The sequence below is a fragment of the Aegilops tauschii genome, chromosome 1 (genome assembly GCF_002575655.3).
Source record: "Aegilops tauschii subsp. strangulata cultivar AL8/78 chromosome 1, Aet v6.0, whole genome shotgun sequence".
NCBI lineage: Eukaryota > Viridiplantae > Streptophyta > Magnoliopsida > Poales > Poaceae > Aegilops > Aegilops tauschii.
This window is the reverse complement of record NC_053035.3, coordinates 328077043-328101737: the sequence shown is the minus strand read 5'-3', so window position 1 is coordinate 328101737 and position 24695 is coordinate 328077043. Positions and strand designations below refer to the sequence as shown.

Here is a 24695-nt window from a genome sequence, read left to right as displayed (position 1 = left end):
TGGCCATGGCAAATTAACTCTTTTAACCATGGCAAAGTTATTTCTCTCACCATGGCATATTTATTGTTTGAAACATGGCAAATTCATAGTGTATACAATGGCAAATCCATATATTTTGACCATGGAAAACTTGTTGTTAATGTCAGTGTTTTCTTCTTCAACCATGGCAAAGTTATTGTTTCGACCATGACAATTTTGCAAGTTAAACCATGGAAATTTTATTTTCTAACCATGGAAAAGTTATTACTATGACGATGGCATTTTTATTGTTTGAACCATGAAAAATTCATACTTCATAACATGGCAATTTTTTTATGAACCATGGAAAGTTTATTGTTTGCACCATGACAAATTTCTTTTTAAACCATGGAAATTTTATTTTTGTTTGGACCATGGCTACTTTTGTATTTTAGGCCTCGACAAAATTATATTCTGGGCCATGGCAATATTAGTACTTTAAACATGGCAAACTTATTTTTAACATTTCATGTCTACACCGCCATGGAAACTTTTATCACACACACCATTATAATTTTTTTGTAAATTTTTTTAATATGGCAAATTTGTTAAATAGAGCATGGTAAAAAAATGTAAACCATGGCAATATTGGTCACATGGCTTCACTTTTTCATGCCCCCCATGAAAATTTATAAATTTACTTTCTTTTTTGTTCAAAGGAACAATTATATTTTTTGTGTGCAAATATTAGTGTTGTTTCAAGATTTTCCATACATGTTAGAGAGAAAAGAATCATGATTTACTTGTTTCTTTAGCAATGAGGAAGTTCTAAATGTAGCCATGTGGAATCTTTTCTTCGTTATAATCCATGGCTATTTCCTTTTTACGTTGTTATTGTTATGAAACTAATAATACAATTTATTTTTCATGGCAATTCTATCATCTATACCATGGCAAAGAATCACCCTATGTTTTTTCAACATATAGGTTATTTTTTATCATGAAAATGAAAATCTTTCTCCTGACGGTTTCTAACATGGCAAATTTTGTGAACTTTTTTGTTTTCCCATACTACATAGAAAATTTAAAGAAATTTTACTACATGGTTTTTACCAATAATTTTAGCGAAAACAATTCAAGGTAATGGTGATTCGTGTGGACCGCTTGAGGCCCATTAATGGGGCATGTATCAAGGGTGTTCGCGCGTGAGGGAGGGGGCATCTTAACGACTTGGCCGAGTTGTCCGCAACTTGCCTGACCCTCGACCCGTTTGCATGTCTACCATCAGCATCCAACTCGCTCGAACGAGATGCATGTCCACCATCGGCACGCAACTTTCCCTTCCATGACCCAATTGCATGTTCACCCTAGACACACAACTTGCCCGACCCGACCAAATTGCATGTTTACCCTCAACATGCAATTCCCCTGCTAAGTTGCATGTATACTCTCAACATGCAACTTGCCGCCGACACCTACCCAATTACATGTCCACACTCGACGTGCAAACTAACCCTACATGGCCCAGTTGCATGTCCACCTTTCACACAACTCATCTGGCTCAATTGAATGTCCATCCTCGACATGCAACTTGCCTGACCCTCAACCCAGTTGCATGTCCATCATCAACAAACAACTTGCCCGACCCAGTTGCATGTCCACCATTGACATGCAACTTGCTCGACCCCGACCCGATTGCATGTTCACCCTAGACATGCAACCTGCCCAACCTCACCAAGTTGCATGTCCACCCTCAACATGCAACTCGCCCAACTGAGTTGCGTATACACCCTCAACATACAACTTGTGCCCACACCCACCCAATTACATGTCCATCATCGATGTGTAACTTGGCCCTACATGGCTTAATTGCATGTCCATGTTTGACACACAACTCGCCCGACCTAGTTGCATGTCCACCCATGAAGCAACTTGCTTGATCCCCAACCCAATTGCATCTCCACTATGGAGACATAACTCGCCCGACCCAGTACTATCTCCACTATGGACACATAAGTCACCCAACCCATTTGCATGTTAACCGTTGACGTTCAACTCACCCGACCTAGTTGTATCCACCATCAGTACGTAACTCATCCCGCCCTAACCCAATTGTATATCCACCCTCAACATGCAATTTGCCCTGGCCCCGACCTAGTTGCATGTCCACCGTCCACACAAAACTGCCTGGCTCAGTTGCATGTCCACCATTAACACAACTCGCCCCAACCTAGTTGCATGTCTACCCTCAGCTTTTTTCCTTTTGTTTCTTTCCTCCATCATGCACATTCTTGTATTTCAAAAATGTTGACCATGTTTCAAAAAATAGTTCGTAGTGTATTTATAAATTTTTCATCATATACTTTAAAAAATATTCCCCTCATGCTAAAAAATTGTTCATTGTGTACTACTTTCCTACTTATAAAGATTGCAGTTGATGATAAGTTCACATGTGAAACCACCAATCTTCACCAATAAACAAATACACCTATAGTCCTATGCCACATGTGTGAGACCAACAACATTCACCAATAAACAAATGCACCTCTACCCACATGTGGGATAAACAGCTTTGACCGATAAAGAAATGCACCCTTACCCACACGTGGGACCAACAACCTTTCGAAACATAAATAAATATACTTTACTCACATGTGGGACCTACCACAAATAAACAACTACATTACTATTTTTATGTGAGATCAACAATTAAAGAAATAACAAATAACGCAGAAATGTAACTCCAGCTCAAAATAATGCTGTTGTTTTTAGTTCCTTCCTTACCAATTTCTCCCGGTTCTATAGAATAGATTATGAGAGTGAACAAATTGCAATTCCAAAGCGATGATAGCCATTGTCCTACCCTTGTGCCTTGTTCAATCAACTTGTCGATTGTCTATTCCCATATGCTTCAACATTCAAAAATATGTGTCTTGCAATGATCGCTTAAGATACTCCAATGCTTGATGCATGATTTTTCATAGTATTTTTGTTCTTTTTAATAGTAAACTACGCACAAAGGCCGCACGACACAATAGTTTGATGACATCCTAAGCCACTGACTGAACTCCTCGTATTTTATAATTTTGTAGCAGTGACGATCATTGTGCTAGTTTTAGGAAAGTAATTCGTGTATCTCAAAAATGTTCATCATGCATTTTTCAAAAAATTCATCGTGTGTTGTGAAAATATGTCAACACTTTTAAAAAAATATGGTCCCTTTTAAAAATGCATGAACATAGATTTTTCTTCCTGCAATATATAACCATATTTTCACTTTTCTTGTTTGTAAACGGGGTATACATAAAACTAGCGAAATCGATTTTCTCTGAAATATACATTTTTTAGTCTCTCAAATGATATACAAAGAAAAGAAGTTGTTCATGCATGTGTTTTTTTGGCTCATGCGCGCACACAGATGTGTGGCCTTTTTTTCTTGTTAGAATGAACACATGTGGCGACGTAGTGGGGAACTCGTATTCCATGACCCGCGTGCTGGCGAGCGAGCCAGCGCGCACCACCCCCGCTCCCCTGCACGCCTTCTGGGCCAACCCATGTGGGGGCGAGGTGCCCTATGTTTTTTTCGAGATTTCACAAAAAGTTCTGATTTTCAAAAAAAATCCGCGGATTAAAAAATAAGTTCACCGAATTCAAAAGTAGTTCTTGAATTCAAAAAAAATCACGATTTCAAAAGAATGAAAATTTTGAATTTTAATGAAAAACACTTTATGATTTTTTTTGTATTTTCTGCACAAATTTTGAATTTGATAAACATTTTTTGAACTTGAGGAACAAATTTTTTATTCAAGCACATTTAAAAAAAGATGAACAAATTTTGAATTTAATGCACATCTAATCTGTGAACAAATTTCGAATTCAATGAAAAAATTAATTCGATGAACATTTTTTTACATTGATGAATGAAAAAATGTTCATGAACTTGAAAAGAAATTCACAAGGTAAAGAAGAGAAAGTAAAAGAAAAAAGGAAAAAAATTAAAACGAAAAAAATGAAGAATAAAAGGAAGGAAAAAACCAGAAAAATGGTCCGACCCATATGAACACCCAGGGCGCGAGGTGGGTGCACTCCAGGTCGATCGCGGGGGACCGCGTGCCGAATAGGGGATTCCCCGACGTGGTGTGCTAGAAACAAACCAAACCAGGCCCAACAGGATCACACTGAGGAGACAATGAGTCTAAACCCTATTCAGCGTCTTAAGCGCCACTTATAGCGTTCTGGCAAACCTGGTCCACACCCCCGTTCAACCTTGTGCTTGGCCCATTTAATATATATTTTCTTAGTTCGCACCGTATGCCACGCGCACCAAGTTCCTGTTCGGCTGGTCCATGTAGTTTTTATATAACCGGTTTTGTGAACCTTGTAAAAGGTTCCAACCTTTTTGTAAAAATAAGTCAACACTTTAAAAAAATATGGAAACTTTTTAAAATTGCAACATGCATTTTCTTCCTGCAACACTTAACCATACTTTCACTTTTCCTTTTTTGTAAATGGGATATGCATAAAAACCTGTAAAATAGTTTTCTCTCAAAAGATATACATTTTTTTAGTCTCTCAAAAGATATACATAGAAAGAAGTTTTTCATACATATGTCTTTTTGGCCTTTTTTAGGGGTATTTTTTTTGGCTAATGCGCCCACACAGATGCGTAGTTTTTTTTTTGTATTTAGAACGAACACATGTGGCGACGTGGGGTGCTAGAAACAACCAAACAGTAAAACATACTAGAAGGCCCAGCACAATAAGTGGTAAAGCCCCCCAAAATTTTACAGAAAGCCGAAAACCAGGCCCAACAAGATCATACAGATTTTACTTTTTTTTTGAGAAAACAAGATCATACAGATGACTCAATCACGAGACAACGAGGCCAAACCCTCTGAGAGTCCCTAAAAGACGCCCATGTGCTTCAAGGAGCTGTGGCTTCGCACAGGTTGATCCAACTGGACCGCAGTTTAACTAAAAAAAGGCAATGCAGAGACACTTAGCATTCCGGCACTGTACATCTGGTTAACTGTAGGAACGCATTTTTTTGCCGGTTTTTATTTCGAACATTTTATGAAAATATTAATATATATACGGAAGAAATTTTGAATACACATTGAACATTTTTTACAAAAAAATAAGATTTTTTTTGTAAAAACAATGATGAACAAATCATACACAATGAATATTTTGTAGCATATGTTGAACAATTTCTTAATATATGGTGAACAAATTTCAAATACACAGTGAATATTTTGTAATATAGGTTGAATAATTTCTTTAACATACGAAGAACATTTTGTAATACACGATGAAATTTTTTCTAATGATGGTGAACTTTTTTATAATATATGGTAGACATTTTCTTAATACACGGTGACCTTTTATATAAATAGGAAAAAAAGAGACGGAAAAAAAGAAAAAGAAACAGTAAAAAAATAAAAAAAATGAAAGGAAAAAAGGAACCAAAAGAGAAAAATAAAAATAAACTGGAAAAACAATTGAAAACCGACAAAACAGCTAAACCAAGAAGAAAAACGAAAACAAACCTGCAGGAAACAGTTATGGAAACATCAGCGAACATTTTTCAAATTCACGAACATCTTTTGAAATTTCATCAAAAAATACAAATGCCTAAACTTTTTCTAATTTCTTTGATTCTTTAAAAAGTGAACGGGCAACAGTCGACTCCACATAAATAATGTATGCACTGCTGTCCGGATTAGCGTTGTTACAAATGAGAAAAGGTTGGAGGCATCGCAAGAGAGCGAGTTCGAATGGTCAACTGGCGACCGGTCAACCGGTCAACCATCACCTTTTTTTAGACACTCTCGCCAAGCTTTATTCAAATCTCCAAAATGTTTACAGGTAAGAATAGCAGCTCCCTTGGTTGGCCTAACCATACATGCCTACCAAACCCGAGAGTTAAAACGTGTTTAGCGAGATTGTGAGCCTTGAAATTCGAGCTTCTAGACTCATGAACGATATTACATACCGAAAAACACCGTGAGCGATCTATTATTTCATGTACTATGGCACCATGCTCACCCGCTGAATTTTGCTTGATGTTGTTCACCACTGTCTTGCAATATGACGCAATTTGAATTAGATTGACATAGAGATCTTCTGCAATTGCTTGTCCTTCATGAATAGCTAGAGCTTCCAGCGTGGTTGGATCTAAGATAAATCTGAAATTGATTGCTGAAGCTCCCAAAAATTTGCCACCTTGATCTGTGCAAACCACCGCTACTGCTCCATGCTCTCCCTCTCTTCCTACTGCTGCATCAACATTTATTTTGGCCAATCCTTCAGGTGGGGGCAGCCACACCAATGGCCTCGCAATAGGGACATTGATCTTCACCGGGGCTTTCTTCTCAATGATCTCAAGATCCTTCAGAAAATAATTGATGAAAGAATGCGTGGCAAAAGGAGTTTGAAAAATGTCTTCATGGATCACTTTCCTTCTTGCTCGCCAAATCGCCCACAATATCACCACCATATGGGTGAAATCATCATGCTCCAGTCTGTCATACATCGTGAAAATCCAGTTTTTCGCGTTCATCGTCGGATTATTATGCATGCATTCCACTGTATCTTCAGAAGACAAAGACCACACACTTCTTGCCATGGGACAATCTATGAGGTCAACCATCACCTGTTCGAAGGAAGCCAGGCGAGTGAGAGAGCAGCTCCGCCCACTGGCCGACGCGAGAAGGAGCGCGCGAGCACCAATTTGTCAACCGCCGCAATGGGCATCGACTAGGAGCACTCGATAACCAGAAACGACACACATCAAACGCAGGCAAATTTGACAGTTTTTACCTGTGGACAAAAAGAATTCACAAACTAAACTCGTTTGAAAAAAAATTCACCCAGCTGACCGTTTTGATTGGCGTCCGACACGCAGACGCCACACCCTACGGTGCAGCGCCTATCCTGTAGGCATTGCACGTCTGGCCAGCGTGGCACCCCTGGGGCCTGCACCGAGCAGTGCAACGCCTCAGAGCTAGGCGCCACACCTGTAATGTGCAGCGCCTAGCCCTTAGGCGCTGCACTGTGACTTAGAGGCAGCCGCCCGCTCTCCCTCCCCCCACCCCACCCCATTTGTGCAGTTACAAGTTACAGAAGCAGCGGCGCTGGCGGCTTCCTCCTCTCCCCCTCTCAACCCTCTCTCCCAGATCTGAACCAGATCCTTCAGATCTGACGTTTTGGTTCGTGGATTTCGTCATCAATCCATCCTAGAAGGTACTCTCCTCCGATCCCCTTCTTTCTATCCAGAAAATGTATCTTATTTTGAAGATTTGTGAAACCTTTGTTTGATTGGATTAGAATCTTGCATGTATATAGATTTGTGGGATTTAAGATTTGTAGATGATTTGTAATTATTTTATAACCCTAGTTTAGTTTATTTCTATTGAAAAAAATGTGCTTCTATGTTGAAAACCTAGATTGTTAAGATGAACCTTATACATGTCTAGATGTTTGTGTTGATGTTTTTTTAGATGAGTTAGATGAAATCCTAGATTCGTATTGACAAGAATGATTTGGATATGTTGAGATGTTATTTTACATGAAACCATTATAGAACCCTATATTATTTTGGACACATATGTTTTTGTGATGATTGTTGGCATGCTTTGATTGTAGATATTACATTATTATTAGATTTTCTTTTTATTTTGTACCAATTGTAGGCATGTTTTTTGTGTTGATTGTTGGCATGCTTTGATTAGGAAGCACAGGGAGTTAGCTAACGTATGTTTATCGTTTGAAATTTGTGGGATGGTTTGGCTTCTCGATGATCACTATGACACTCGACACCGGGCCTACTTTATGTCGGTTGAGCAACGGGTAATAATGAAAGTGGCCGGTATTATGAATTTTGTGTTTATTTCAAACACAAATGCCCCATATGTTATATTCTGATTTGCTTGTTTGTAGGAGCTTCAACCTCTGAAGATTCGGTCTCACGGGTCACCCTTGGGGGGGATGCGCTATGATGAGCGGTACACACCGTACATAAGGGAGACAGGACTCCTCCCTTTCATTCAGTTGGTCAGTCGGTCGACGCCGAACCTCAATGCTGCAGCAATCACCGCGCTTGTTGATCGTTGGAGGCCGGAGACACACAGTTTCCATCTTCGGACCGGGGAGATGACCGTGACGCTCCAGGATATTGCTATGATCGCCGGTCTTCCTATCGAGGGGAATCCTCTTTGTATGAGCACCGATTCTGATGGGTGGCGCGAGTAGATGCACGCCCTTATCGGTATGGTTCCTCCAGAGCCTCCGGAACCAGAAGGAGACAAGAAGAGGGAAAGAGTCGCAGCCGGTGCTCCTTTCACCTGGATTGCATGGAACTTTGGGAATTGCCCTGACGATGCTAATGATGATGAGGTCAATACATATGCTCGTGTGTACATGTGGTACGTTATATCCAGGACTATGTTTGCTGACGGCACAGGCAAGAATGCTCCATGGATGTGGCTGAAGGCATTGACAGTCTTCGATAGCAAATGGAGTTGAGGTTCGACGACACTGGCTTACTTATATAGACAGGTAGGGAGTTGTTTCTTTTCACTTTGTTGCTACATTATGAATGCGATCTTCCTGTTAATTCAACCATGTTTTCTTTTATGTGCAGTTGGATGAAGCCTGGTGTAGGACCTCAAAGGACGGATGTATTGGTGGTTGTATGCTCGTACTTTCTGTATGGAGCTGGGAGCAATTGCCGGTTGGACGACCGAAGACCGTGAAGTACGAGGATCGGGACGACAAAGACGACCCACTACGGTTCCCCACTTGGGCTTACAAGTGGGATGTGTTAAATGAGACGACGGATGATCCCTCGGTCATGTACAAGCAGTACACGAGCGAGTTGGACACGATTACGGCTGAGCAGGTGACTTGGCATTGCATCATTCATTCTCATGCTTTTATCGTAACTCGACATCAATATTGCCTTGTTGTACGCTATGTTACAGGTGGAATGGGAGCCTTATGGAAAAGGGGATGCATTTGGTAACCCCAGAGAGTTCGTGCTGAATCTGATGTGCCTTAGGGATAGGGATCTTTGGCAAATGCGGTGCCCACTCATATGCAACTGGGCGGTTGAGCTTTCACATGCCACATCGGGTGTTCCGCCAGTTTGGTTTGTTCCAGCCGCACCCACCGGAGTGGGAGGACACGGAAAAGTTGCTACACGGGTAAGAGAATGAACCTTGTGAACTTAGCAGCTTTTCGGCAGTTTCGATGGTGCTAATATTTTGTTTTCTAACATGCAGGTTGGATAGGAGAAAGCAGCGCAAGATCAAGGACTGGGCCAAGAATCACAGGAAGTATGTCATACAGTTCATGTTGGGGAACGTAGTATTTCAAAAAAATTACCTACGATCATGCAAGATCTATCTATGTGATGCATAGCAACGAGCGGGAGAGTGTGTCCACATACCCTCGGAGACCGAAAGCGGAAGCGTTAAGTAACGTGGTTGATATAGTCGAACGTCTTCACGATCCAACCGATCAAGTACCGAACGCACGGCACCTCCGCGATCTGCACACGTTCAGCTCGGTGACGTCCCTCGTACTCTTGATCCAGCTGAGGCCGAGGGAGAGTTTCATCAGCACGACGGCGTGATGACGGTGATGATGAAGTTACCGACGCAGGGCTTCGCCTAAGCGCTACAACGATATGACCGAGGTGGTAATCTGTGGAGGGGGGCGCCGCACACGGCTAAGACAACTGCCAACTTGTGTGTCTATGGGGTGCCCCCCTCCCCCGTATATAAAGGAGGGGAGGAGGAGAGGGCCGGCCCTCATAGGGCGCGCCCAAGGGGGGGAGTCCTACTCCCACTAGGAGTAGGTTTCCCCCTTTCCTAGTAGGAGTAGGAGAAGAAGGAAGAAGGAGAGATGGAGAAGGAAAGGGGGGCTGGCCCCCCACCCCAATTCGGATTGGGCTTGGGGGGGGGGGGGGGGGGGGCGGCGCGCCCTCCACCTGGCCGCCTTCTCCTCTCTTCCACTAAGGCCCAATAAGGCCCATTGACTCCCCGGGGGGTTTCGGTAACCTCCCGGTACTCCGGAAAATGCCCAAACTCATCCGGAACCATTCCGGTGTCCAAACATAGCCTTCCAATATATCGATCTTTATGTCTTGAGCATTTCGAGACTCCTCGTCATGTCCGTGATCATATACGGGACTCTGAACTACCTTCGGTACGTCAGAACACAGAAACTCATAATACCGATCGTCATCGAACGTTAAGCATGCGGACCCTACGGGTTCGAGAACTATGTAGGCATGACCGAGACTCATCTCCGGTCAATAACCAATAGCGGAACCTGGATGTTCATATTGGCTCCCACATATTCTACGAAGATCTTTATCGGTCAAACCGCATAACAACATACGTTGTTCCCTTTGTCATCGGTATGTTACTTGCCCGAGATTTGATCGTCGGTATCTCAATACCTAGTTCAATCTCGCTACCGGCAAGTCTCTTTACTCGTTCCGTAATGCATCATCCCGCAACTAACTCATTAGTCACATTGCTTGCAAGGCTTATAGTGATGTGCATTATCGAGAGGGCCCAGAGATACCTCTCCGACAATCGGAGTGACAAATCCTAATCTCGATCTATGCCAACTCAACAAACACCATCGGAGACACCTGTAGAGCATCTTTATAATCACCCAGTTACGTTGTGACATTTGATAGCACATAAAGTGTTCCTCCGGTATTCGGGAGTTGCATAATCTCATAGTCATAGGAACATGTATAAGTCAGGAAGAAAGCAATAGCAACAAACTAAACGATCATCGTGCTAAGCTAACGGATGGGTCAAGTCAATCACATCATTCTCTAATGATGTGATCCCGTTAATCAAATGACAACTCATGTCTATGGCTAGGAAACTTAACCATCTTTGATTCAAAGAGCTAGTCAAGTAGAGGCATACTAGTGACACTCTGTTTGTCTATGTATTCACACATGTGCTAAGTTTCCGGTTAATACAATTCTAGCATGAATAAGAAACATTTATCATGATATAAGGAAATATAAATAACAACTTAATTATTGCCTCTAGGGCATATTTCCTTTAGTCTCCCACTTGCACTAGAGTCAATAATCTAGATTATACAGTAATGATTCTAACACCCATGGAGTCTTGGTGCTGATCATGTGTTTGCTCGTGAGAGAGGCTTAGTCAATGGGTCTGCAACATTCAGATCCGTATGTATCTTGCAAATCTCTATGTCTCCCTCCTTGACTTGATCGCGGATGGAATTGAAGCGTCTCTTGATGTGCTTGGTTCTCTTGTGAAATCTGGATTCCTTTGCCAAGGCAATTGCACCAGTATTGTCACAAAAGATTTTCATTGGACCCGATGCACTAGGTATGACACCTAGATCGGATATGAACTCCTTCATCCAGACTCCTTCATTTGCTGCTTCCGGAGCAGCTATGTACTCCGCTTCACACGTAGATCCCGCCACGACGCTTTGTTTAGAACTGCACCAACTTACAGTTCCACCATTCAATATAAATATGTATCCGGTTTGTGACTTAGAGTCATCCGGATCAGTGTCAAAGCTTGCATCGACGTAACCATTTACGACGAGCTCTTTGTCACCTCCATAAACGAGAAACATATCCTTAGTGCTTTTCAGGATGTTCTTGACCACTGCCCAGTGATCGTCTCCTGGATTACTTTGGTACCTCCCTGCTAAACTAATAGCAAGGCACACATCAGGTCTGGTACACAACATTGCATACATGATAGAACCTATGGCTGAAGCATAGGGAATGACTTTCATTTTCTCTCTATCTTCTGCATTGGTCAGGCATTGAGTCTGACTCAACTTCACACCTTGTAACACAGGCAAGAACCCTTTCTTTGCTTGATCCATTTTGAACTTCTTCAAAACTTTATCAAGGTATGTGCTTTGTGAAAGTCCAATTAAGCGTCTTGATCTATCTCTATAGATCTTGATGCTCAATATATAAGCAGCTTCACCGAGGTCTTTCATTGAAAAACTCTTATTCAAGTATCCTTTTATGCTATCCAGAAAGTCTATATCATTTCCAATCAACAATATGTCATCCACATATAATATTAGAAATGCTACAGAGCTCCCACTCACTTTCTTGTAAATACAGGCTTCTCCAAAAGTCTGTATAAAACCATATGCTTTGATCACACTATCAAAACGTTTATTCCAACTCCGAGATGCTTGCACCAGTCCATAAATGGATCGCTGGAGCTTGCACACTTTGTTAGCATCCTTTGGATTGATAAAACCTTCGGGTTGCATCATATACAACTCTTCTTCCAGAAATAAATTCAGGAATGCAGTCTTTACATCTATTTGCCAAATTTCATAATCATAAAATGCAGCAATTGCTAACATGATTCGGACGGACTTAATCATCGCTACGGGTGAGAAGGTCTCATCGTAGTCAACTCCTTGAAGTTGTCGAAAACCTTTCGCAACAAGTCGAGCTTTGTAGATAGTAACATTACCATCAGCGTCAGTCTTCTTCTTGAAGATCCATTTATTCTCTATGGCTTGCCGATCATCGGGCAAGTCAACCAAAGTCCACACTTTGTTCTCATATATGGATCCCATCTCAGATTTCATGGCCTCAAGCCATTTCATGGAATCTGGGCTCATCATCGCTTCCTCATAGTTCGTAGGTTCGTCATCGTCAAGTAACATGACCTCCAGAACCGGATTACCGTACCACTTTGGTGCGGATCTTACTCTGGTTGACCTATGAGGTTCAGTAGTAACTTGATCTGAAGTTACATGATCATCATGATTAGCTTCCTCACTAATTGGTGTAGGAGCCACTGGAACTGATTTCTATGATGAACTACTTTCCAATAAGGGAGCAGGTACAGTTACCTCATCAAGTTCTACTTTCCTCCCACTCACTTCTTTCGAGAGAAACTCCTTCTCTAGAAAGGATCCATTCTTAGCAACGAATGTCTTTCCTTCGGATCTGTGATAGAAGGTGTACCCAACAGTCTCCTTTGGGTATCCTATGAAGACACATTTCTTCGATTTGGGTTCGAGCTTATCAGATTGAAGCTTTTTCACATAAGCATCGCAACCCCAAACTTTAAGAAACGACGGGTTTCTTGCCAAACCACAGTTCATAAGGTGTCGTCTCAACGGATTTAGATGGTGCCCTATTTAACGTGAATGCAGCCGTCTCTAAAGCATAACCCCAAAACGATAGCGGTAAATTAGTAAGAGACATCATAGATCGCACCATATCTAATAAAGTGCGGTTACGACGTTCGGACACACCATTACGCTTGGTGTTCCGGGTGGCGTGTGTTGCGAAACTATTCCGCTTTGTTTCAAATGAAGACCAAACTCGTAACTCAAATATTCTCCTCCACGGTTAGATCGCAGAAACTTTATTTTCTGGTTACGATGATTTCCACTTCACTCTGAAATTCTTTGAACTTTTCAAATGTTTCAGACTTATGTTTCATCAAGTATATACCCATATCTGCTCAAATCATCTGTGAAGGTCAGAAAATAACGATACCCGCCGCGAGCCTCTATATTCATAGGACCACATACATCAGTATGTATGATTTCCAATAAATCTGTTGCTCGTTCCATTGTTCCGGAGAATGGAGTTTTAGTCATCTTGCCCATGAGGCATGGTTTGCAAGTACCAAGTGATTCCAAAAGTCCATCAGAGTGGAGTTTCTTCATGCGCTTTACACCAATATGACCCAAACGGCAGTGCCACAAATAAGTTGCACTATCATTATCAACTCTGCATCTTTTGGCTTCAATATTATGAATATGTGTGTCACTACTATCGAGATTCAACAAAAATTGACCACTCGTCAAGGGTGCATGACCATAAAAGATATTACTCATATAAATAGAGCAACCATTATTCTTGGATTTAAATGAATAACCGTCTCGCATCAAACAAGATCCAGATATAATGTTCATGCTTAATGCTGGCACCAAATAACAATTATTTAGGTCTAAAACTAATCCCAAAGGTAGATGTAGAGGTAGTGTGCCGACGGCGATAACATCGACTTTGGAACCATTTCCCACGCGCATCGTCACCTCGTCCTTAGCCAATCTTCGCTTAATCCGCAGTCCCTGTTTCGAGTTGCAAATATTAGCAACAGAACCAGTATCAAATACCCAGGCACTATTGCGAGCATTAGTAAGGTACATATCAATAACATGTATATCACATATACCTTTGTTCACCTTGCTGTCCTTCTTATCTGCCAAATACTTGGGGCAGTTCCGCTTCCAGTGACCAGTCTCTTTGCAGTAGAAGCACTCAATCTCAGGCTTAGGTCCAGACTTGGGCTTCTTCACTTGAGCAGCAAATTGCTTGTCGTTCTTCTTGAAGTTCCCCTTCTTCCCTTTACCCTTTTTCTTGAAACTGGTGGTCTTGTTGACCATCAACACTTGATGCTCCTTCTTGATTTCTACCTCCGCAGCCTTTAGCATTGCGAAGAGCTCGGGAATCGTCTTATCCATCCCTTGCATGTTATAGTTCATCACGAAGCTTTTGTAGCTTGGTGGCAGTGATTGAAGAACTCTGCCAATGACACTATCAACTAGAAGATTAACTCCCAGCTGAGTCAAGTGATTATGATACCCAGATATTTTGAGTATATGCTCACTGACAGAACTATTCTCCTCCATTTTGCAGCTATAGAACTTATTGGAGACTTCATATCTCTCAATCCGGGCATTTGCTTGAAATATTAACTTCAACTCCTGGAACATCTCATATGCTCCATGACGTTCAAAACATCGTTGAAGTCCCGCCGTAAAGCATGGCACACTGAACTATCGAGTAGTCATCAGCTTTGCTCAGCCAGGCGTTCACAACGTCTGGTGTTGCTCCTGCAGCGGGTCTTGCACCTAGCGGTGCTTCCAGGACGTAATTCTTCTGTGCAGCAATGAGGATAATCCTCAAGTTACGGACCCAGTCTGTGTAGTTGCTACCATCATCTTTCAACTTAGCTTTCTCTAGGAACGCATTAAAATTCAAAGGAACAGTAGCACGGGCCATTGATCTACAACAACATAGACATGCAAAATACTATCAGGTACTAAGTTCATGATAAATTAAAGTTCAATTAATCATATTACTTAAGAACTCCCACTTAGATAGACATCCCTCTAATCATCTAAGTGATCACGTGATCCAAATCAACTAAACCATGTCCGATCATCACGTGAAATGGAGTAGTTTTCAATGGTGAACATCACTATGTTGATCATATCTACTATATGATTCACGCTCGACCTTTCGGTCTCAGTGTTCCGAGGCCATATCTGCATATGCTAGGCTCGTCAAGTTTAACCCGAGTATTCTGCGTGTGCAAAACTGGCTTGCACCCGTTGTATGTGAACGTAGACCTTATCACACCAGATCATCACGTGGTGTCTCGGCACGACGAACTTTCGTAACGGTGCATACTCAGGGAGAACACTTGTACCTTGAAATTTAGTGAGAGATCATCTTATAATGCTACCGCCGAACTAAGCAAAATAAGATGCATAAAGGATAAACATCACATGCAATCAATATAAGTGATATGATATGGCCATCATCATCTTGTGCCTTTGATCTCCATCAGCAAAGCACCGTCATGATCACCATCATCACCGGCGCGACACCTTGATCTCCATCGTAGCATCATTGTCGTCTCGCCAACTATTGCTTCTACGACTATCGCTACTACTTAGTGATAAAGTAAAAACAATTACAGGGCGATTGCATTGCATACAATAAAGCGACAACCATATGGCTCCTGCCAGTTGCCGATAACTCTGTTACAAAACATGATCATCTCATACAATAAAATTTAGCATCATGTCTTGACCATATCACATCACAACATGCCCTGCAAAAACAAGTTAGACGTCCTCTACTTTGTTGTTTGCAAGTTTTACATGGCTGCTACGGGTTGAGCAAGAACCGTTCTTACCTACGCATCAAAACCACAACGATTTTTCATCAAGTGTGATGTTTTAACCTTCAACAAGGATCGGGCGTAGTCACACTCGATTCAACTAAAGTTGGAGAAACTGACACCCGCCAGCCATCTATGTGCAAAGCACGTCGGTAGAACCAGTCTCGTGTAAGCGTACGCGTAATGTCGGTCCGGGTCGCTTCATCCAACAATACCGCCGAATCAAAGTATGACATGCTGGTAAGCAGTATGACTATTATCGCCCACAACTCTTTGTGTTCTACTCGTGCATATAACATCTACGCATAGACCTGGCTCGGATGCCACTGTTGGGGAACGCAGTATTTCAAAAAATTTACCTACGATCACGCAAGATCTATCTATGTGATGCATAGCAACGAGCGGGAGAGTGTGTCCACGTACCCTCGTAGACCGAAAGCGGAAGCGTTAAGTACCGCAGTTGATGTAGTCGAACGTCTTCGCGATCCAACCGATCAGGTACCGAACGCACGGCACCTCCGCGATCTGCACACGTTCAGCTCGGTGACGTCCCTCGTACTCTTGATCCAGCTAAGGCCGAGGGAGAGTTTCGTCAGCATGACGGCGTGATGACGGTGATGATGAAGTTACCGGCGCAGGGCTTCGCCTAAGCGCTACAACGATATGACCGAGGAGGTAATCTGTGGAGGGGGGCACCGCACACGGCTAAGACAACTGTCAACTTGTGGGTCTATGGGGTGCCCCCCTCCACCGTATATAAAGGAGGGGAGGAGGAGAGGGCCGGCCCTCATAGGGCGCGCCCAAGGGGGGGAGTCCTACTCCCACTAGGAGTAGGTTTCCCCCTTTCCTAGTAGGAGTAGGAGAAGAAGGAAGAAGGAGAGAGGGAGAAGGAAAGGGGGGCCGGCCCCCCACCCCAATTCGGATTGGGCTTGGGGGCGCGCCCTCCACCTGGCCGCCTCCTCCTCTCTTCCACTGAGGCCCAATAAGGCCCATTAACTCCCCAGGGGGTTTCGGTAACCTCTCGGTACTCCGGAAAATGCCCGAACTCATCCGGAACCATTCCGGTGTCCAAACATAGCCTTCCAATATATCGATCTTTATGTCTCGAGCATTTCGAGACTCCTCGTCATGTACGTGATCATATTTGGGACTCCGAACTACCTTTGTTACATCAAAACAAATAAACTCATAATACCAATCGTCATCGAACGTTAAGCGTGCGGGCCCTACGGGTTCGAGAACTATGTAGACATGACCGAGACTCATCTCCGGTCAATAACCAATAGCGGAACCTGGATGTTCATATTTGCTCCCACATATTCTACGAAAATCTTTATCGGTCAAACCGCATAACAACATATGTTGTTCCCTTTGTCATCGGTATGTTACTTGCCCAAGATTCGATCGTCGGTATCTCAATACCTAGTTCAATTCGTTACCGGCAAGTCTCTTTACTCGTTCCGTAATGCATCATCCCGCAACTAACTCATTAATCACATTGCTTGCAAGGCTTATAGTGATGTGCATTACAGAGAGGGTCTAGACATACCTCTCCGACAATCGGAGTGACAAATCCTAATCTCGATCTATGCCAACTCAACAAACACCATCGGAGACACCTGTAGTGCATCTTTATAATCATCCAGTTACGTTGTGACGTTTGATAGCACACAAAGTGTTCCTCCGGTATTCAGGAGTTGCATAATCTCATAGTCATAGGAACATGTATAAGTCACGAAGAAAGCAATAGCAACAAACTAAACGATCATCGTGCTAAGCTAATGGATGGGTCAAGTCAATCACATCATTCTCTAATGATGTGATCCCGTTAATCAAATGACAACTCATGTCTATGGCTAGGAAACTTAACCATCTTTGATTCAACGAGCTAGCAAGTAGAGGCATACTAGTGACACTCTGTTTGTCTGTGTATTCACACATGTACTAAGTTTCCGGTTAATACAATTCTAGCATGAATAATAAACATTTATCACTATATAAGGAAATATAAATAACAACTTTATTATTGCCTCTAGGGCATATTTCCTTCAGTTCACGCTTAGTGTGGAGCAAGCTAAGGCTGGAAAAGGATCCAAGCTTCCCGATCGCGTTCAACAACTACCTCACATGGTTTCTTGCAAGTACCCGTGTGGAGATATGCAAGCCAACGTATAATGAGGATATTTTGGAAGAGCTGCACTGCATGGTGTGGCGCCTTGCACGTAGGCGTTGCACATCTGGACAAATGTCCAGAGAGCAACAGAAAGCTACAACCAGAAACATCGCGGTGTGGTGCCTAGCTCTGAGGCGCCACACCATACAGTGCAACGCCTCTGTGCTAGGCGCCACACAAGGACTTAGCGAGCTTTTTGGCAGAGAAGTGGCTGCAACCTTCTGTTGCTCTCTGGATAGCTTGTCCAACTGTGTGACGCCTAGCCCTGAGGCGCCACACTGCACGATGTGGTGCCTGGCAGTTAGGCGTTGCACATGTGGACAAATGTTCAGACCAAAATAGAGTGTATTGAACTATTGCCGTCACGGGTAATGCACGTGCACCCTTGAGCACCCTATTGAAGCATTTGGCCATATTGCTTGTCATTTGACCATATCTCCGACCATCTTCATCAAAAGCATGTGCCCACTTGTTCCTTTTTTGAATGTGCCTATTGAGAAAGTCTTGACCCCCGGGATCAAGTTTTTTGTGTGCGAGCAATTTGTTGTACAAGTAGGCGAACCGCTTGTCGGAGAAAACGAGACAACAATCTTGAAGATCATCGGCCAACTCCTTAAGGCCACATGCCCTATAGAAGTTCGAACAAAAGTGCCTCATGCACCATCGATGGTGCAACGGAGCATGACCGGGAATGTCAATGTCCACCCCGTTAAGAATTCCTTGATGGCGATCCGATATGACACAAGTTTCCCTTTGAGCGGGTAACACCTTCGTCCTCAAAAGACGGAAAAACCACTCCCAGTTGTCATTGTTCTCCACCTCAACCAAAGCAAATGCCAATGGCAACACCCGGTTATTGTCATCACTTGCTATCGCAACCAACAAGGTGCCCTTGTATTGTGCCGTCAAGAACATGCCATCAACGGCGATGACCGGCCGACAGTGTTCGAAAGCCCTCATGCATTGCTCGAACGCCCAAAATGCACAGCCAAATACTCGGACGGTCCTTCCGTCATGAACCGTTGTTTTTCCCCATGAGGCTCGACCACATGAACCATGCCCGGGTTAGTGGCGGCCATGGCTAACAACAACCTAGGGATTCGGTTGTATGCTTCCTCCCAATTACCATACAACATCTTAAATGCGGCTTACTTCGCCTTCCATGCCTTGTCGTATTTCACCTTGTAATGAAAGATGGCTTTCACAAGGTCCATGACATGTTGGATGCTCATTGTTGGAAGTGTGGATATTGAGTTGGAAAGCCTGTAAGCGATGAACTCGGACGTGAGTTGTCTTTGGTATTGGGAGACAACCTTGCCATCCACCCTCTTGCCTCGGCACATGTGACTTGGTACACAACTCACTACGTGCCAAGTGGGACCTCCTTTCCATGGTCTTGAACGCACAATCCATGGCCATTTTTTCTCTTCACATGCAACCGTGTAGCACACATTAACGTCCGAGTTCACCACCTTGTGTGGACGATAATGCATAACCGAGTAGTTGTCGAGCCACATCTTCAATTCCAAGAAGGTTTGGAACTTAGACCCGCGAGAAATCCTGTTCTTGTCGTCTTCCAAATCACGGTGAGAACTTGGCCTAACTCCAAAAGATATACCTTGGCCACCATCTACCACGGCTTCATCCACGAGACTAACATCCTTGAACAATGTAGTCCGATGATCCCGCCCGAATACCTTCTCGAAAGCTTCGGCCTCCTTTACCGTGAACCCCCTCCTCATCAACTTGTTCGTCGGGACCTTCATCATCTGAATCCGATGCATAGCCACGCGAATAAGGGATGGAATGGTCCATTGTCTCTTGTACATGATATTTGTCGAGATCACCCACATTGTTGTCATGTAGATCAATTTCATTGTCATCGTCCGCATACTCATCATTCTCCTCTTGTAAAGCTTCATTTTGGTTGTTTGGAAACGGGCTCAATATTGGCCTCACTTGTTGGGTCAAAGGAGGTTCAACAATTTCATCTCGGTTCAAGGGTGGGGGGCTACTAGCAACCAAGGGGGAGGGGTTCCGGTTCATGTTCAAATGCAAACTTGAATCAACCTTCTTCGTAGCAAATAACTCAAGAGCCTTGTCTAGTGATTCGGCCACCGTCTCCGTGTATGCAACCCAACGTTTCTCGGAGTTCACACGTATTGTCTTCCAACTGATGTGCATTCCAAAACCAACATTATGCCTTCCCTCCAACTCACCGATATCACTAGGGTCCATCCAATTCAAATCTTTCCTCACTTGTTCCAAGACCTCCGCATAGCTAGGACTACTATCAAACACCATGTCAAGCTCATCCGGGTCCGGTTCAATATTGCCTTTCAAGATGGCTTCTTTGTCCACATGATGAACAAACACACATGTTCTTCCCATCCCTATAAGCATTCAAACAACAAAACGTAACATATCTTCCATAAGTACTAATCCAAAGATTAACACGGAATACAAACCCTAACATAGATATGAAACAACAACCCTAACCCCCCAACATAACAACACCCATAACCCTAACCCTAACATACTAACAAGCCTAACCCTAGCACCAACATAACAACACCCATAAGAATAACCCTAACATACTAACAACCCTAATCATAGGAAATTGGCAAACAAACATCTCATATCTCCATACAAATCTCTAGATCCATAAAGACTAGGGTTTCCCCAAACTAGCAACCAATGAGCAAATGTTAACATTTCTTGGATCAAAACAAGGAGATCAGAGGAGACTACCTTGAGGGAGGGATTGGGTTCGAAATCCACGGACAAAATCTTCAAATTTGGAAGATTTGGAGAAAGATTTGAGAGGGGGAGAGGGGGCAAATCTCGTGAGGATGGGGTTGGGGGTTGGAGTGTGGGGGGGGGGGGGGGGCGTGGGGGAAGGGGGCCAGCCAGCCAACTAGTAACAGCATGTGCAGCGCCCAACAGCTAGGCGCTGCACGTAACAAGTGTGGCACCTAGCAATTAGGCGCTGCACATTACATGTGTGTGGCGTCTAGCTCTGAGGCATTGCACTGCTCGGTGCGGGCCCCATGGGTGCCACGCTGGTCAGATGTGCAACACCTGCAAGATAGGCACTGCACGGTAGGATGTGGCGCCTGCGTGTCCTGAGTGAATTTTTTTTGAACCAATTCATTTTGTGAATTGTTTTAATGAATTGTTTTCATCTACAGGTCAAAATTGTCAAATTTGCCGCAAACGTACAAAGTGCGGATAGACAATGGGGGACGGGATCACAGTTTGATGGTGATGTCACCTTAGATGTGCTATAACAAAATTACATCTAGATGTGCCCTAGTCAAGTCCATTAACAATTTAGGTTTCTCCAGCTGTGTGGTACCACAACTTCTTATTCGCAACAAAAAAAAGTGGCACCACAACTTCTTCACTCCATAGCACGCTCTCGGCTTCATCCCAGCTATTGGATGAGATCTTCCATCTCAAGAAGCCGAGGGTTGTTTGCAGTAAATTGAGACCTTTAAATTCAAAATTTTGAAATCCCAAACGTAAAGAGGAAAAGGTGCCCGGACCACCAAAAGTCCTATTCTAATCCCGAGCTCAGATGAACCCTAATAAACAGTAAAATTGAAAATAAATAGTAAACAAATTCAAAAAATTCTGTTTTTTTTTTGGTAAACTTTGACAAATGTTTTGTATGCTTGCAAAATTTCAGCATGAAATGACACTCGTGAAAGTCATGGCAAGAAGAAAAAAAATCAACACTCCTAAATGTTTACAAAACTAGAATTTTTGGAGCATCGATTTTTTTTTTTGCCACAACTTCCACGAATGTTATTTAGTGCTGAAGTTTTGCAAGCACACAAAACATTTGTCAAAGTTTACAAAAAAAAAAATCAGAATTTTTTGATTTTATTTTCCTGTTCATGAGGGAGCATTTGAGCTCAGAAGCAGATACTCCACATCCCGGACCACCCCCATTGTTCGACATCATTATTAAGAGTAAAGATGGAGATAAAGAAACATGTGGGCTATGTCAGGAGCATACGCCTCCACAGCTCTTCCTGGGAAATACAAGCAGTCAAAGATTCCATTATCATTTAGGACAGAGGTGATGAAGCGTCCCCCCACTGACACTGTTGCGTTGCATTTGCATAGCTTGCACTGCCAGGCAAACAATTAACATGCTGGTGCCCACAATGCAGTGTCAGTTTTTTCATGAAAAATGGAACTTTCTGAAACAAGTCAAATGAAACCAACTGTTCACTCAGAAGAAGTATTCATCATACAACAGGGAGGCAGGGAATAGACAAGATTAATAAGTAACTACACAGCAGAATGAACCAATGGAGGAACTAGCAACAGCTCAATCATGTGCAATCTTCTTTAACAAAAGGTAGCTCGCTTGGCCCCGCTATACAGATCAATGAGAAGCACTTTTGTCTCATGGCCTGAACAACGCATATTAAGATTTGACACGCAACATAATCAATGTGTTTATACATCTCAATGCATTTGTGTTGAATGTGGCTGATTATAGAGCTCACAGAATGTCCAAGCTGAAAATGTGTTACCGTCTACCATGTTTTCTTTAACGTGCTACGAGGCTAATAGTCACAGTGTAACATCAATCAAAAGCGCATTTGCCAGAACATGATAAAAAAAGAATATCATGCAAGGCTGATGTGGCCGTGCTGACGGCAGTGATGTCTAGCAATTCTATCAAGCAAAGGGGCAATTATGTTATACTATTTGTATCATAAAGACCAAAGGTAGGTCATCAACACATCTATATGAACAAATATTGGCTTCATTATGTTGACAAACATAAGTTTGGTGAACCAAACAGTGCCACACCGAACGTAGAGTTGAAACAAACAAAGGGTTGTCAAACAACATAATCAAGCCAATAATAATGTGGCATGGTTTGGTTGTCAACATGTCACACCAACCACAGGATAACTTCATATTTTCTAAAAAATACTGGACCAAACTATGTTCAAATAGGTGACGTTAGTTATCAGACTACCAGTGAATATGTGATTAGGTAATCAGCAACTATTTGCAACAATTTTGAGCCAATCAGTGGGGGTGTTCAGTCTCATATGTCCTTCTGTTTATTAATTTCAGATGGAAGTTCATCAATGTACCTAATCCGTACTTGTCTGAAAGAATTTATTGCACTTCAATCCCTCCTACCGGAACACCCACTCCAATAGATAGTAGTACCACACACTTCACCAGCCATTCAAACCACAAGATAAAATGGTACCACTGACAATTCAGCATTCATAGTGATAGAGTACAAAAAAAAAACGTAGGTATTTCCATGATTCCTGAATCTGATTGAAAACCAATCTCCCAACAAATAATCATAACCACTAAAAAGATACATTTGCCCACACAGCCCTTGTGTTTTATTAGTAACAGATATGGGTAACATGACTAATCACCACCACCGCTTGCAGATAAATCTACAGAGGTGCAAATACGACACATCACAAACATTTCATGAATTCACACCCGTCGCAAGTTCCTCTAAGCCTCCATTAGCTCACCAATATACAATCACAACCTCAAATGCATTCAATTAGTGGTAGAGGAATTATTCTGAACATTACCTTCAAACAAAAGATTCCAAAATGCAGACATTTTTCAGGAGCTTAGGTTTCTTGGGACCCTGTCACCGTCCGAGCAGAAGAGGTTACCAGCCGTGGAAGATATCGGAGCACTTGCCCTTGAACCAGCGGAGGCCCCTCCGCAGCGAGGACTTCACTTTCCCTTCCACTGAGTAAGCCTTGTAGCTCGCCACCCGCCGCCGCCGCTTCATCTCCGGGTCGCTGAAGCACCACATGTTGGCGCTTCCACCGCCCCCACCTCCCCCTCCGCTGCCGCCGCTCCCCACGCCACCTTCCCTCCTCCCCGGAGGCGGGGGCAGTGCGAGGCGCGGAGGCGGGGGGAGAGGCGGAGGCGCCGTCGTGTAGATCTCGATCCGCCGGTCGCCTGCGCCGGGGAAAGCGCCGTCTTTCTGCGCGGAGGAGAAGTATGCGTTGGCTTGGGGGGCGACGGAGGAGAAGTAACCATTGCCGTGGAAGATGGTGGGGTCCGGGGCCGAGGACGGCGGGGGACGGAGGTCGCGCTGGTAGGGGCGGTGGTAGTCGGCCATGGAGAGGAGCGGGAGGAGGTGGTGGTGGCGGTGGAGATGGGGAGGAAATGAAGTGCTGGGGGAATTCGGAATAGTCGTTTAGCTTTTTGTTTGGAAGGACAGTGGGAGAAAGGGAAAGAAGAGGACACACCAAGAATTTTCATTTCCTTCGGGATGTGGAGTTTTATTTTTCTTATTTCAATCCCTCGGCAAAAAAAAGTGAAAAACCATATACTTCCTCTAGTCCATATTACTTGTCGCAGTTTTAATAGTGACTTGGTGATATAAACCTTGGAAGTTCTGACCTTTCAACAATAAGCACTCCTTGAAGTTGGATGGGTATCGACTTTGACGACTCAACTACATCCTACATTGGACAGTAGACAACGCTACTGATAATCAGTCACTAAGTCAATCTCTTAAAGTTTACGGCACGGTTAATTTAACCATGGAGGTCTAG

The 24695-nt window shown here is 43.2% G+C and overlaps 1 protein-coding gene across 1 annotated transcript; it reads right to left on the bottom strand.

Annotated features, from left to right (window-relative positions):
- Positions 1–23414: 23414 nt before the first annotated feature.
- Positions 23415–24354, bottom strand: LOC109735881 (uncharacterized). The gene has a single exon (XM_020295080.4). It carries the CDS (start codon positions 24254–24256, stop codon positions 23795–23797), a length of 462 nt encoding a protein of 153 aa, XP_020150669.1. The 5' UTR covers positions 24257–24354; the 3' UTR covers positions 23415–23794.
- Between the last annotated feature and the right edge of the window lie 341 nt (positions 24355–24695).

What these genes read in the sequence shown, in the direction of transcription:
- LOC109735881 (XM_020295080.4), bottom strand. Translation starts at nt 24,256, where the DNA reads ATGGCCGACTACCACCGCCCCTACCAGCGCGACCTCCGTCCCCCGCCG.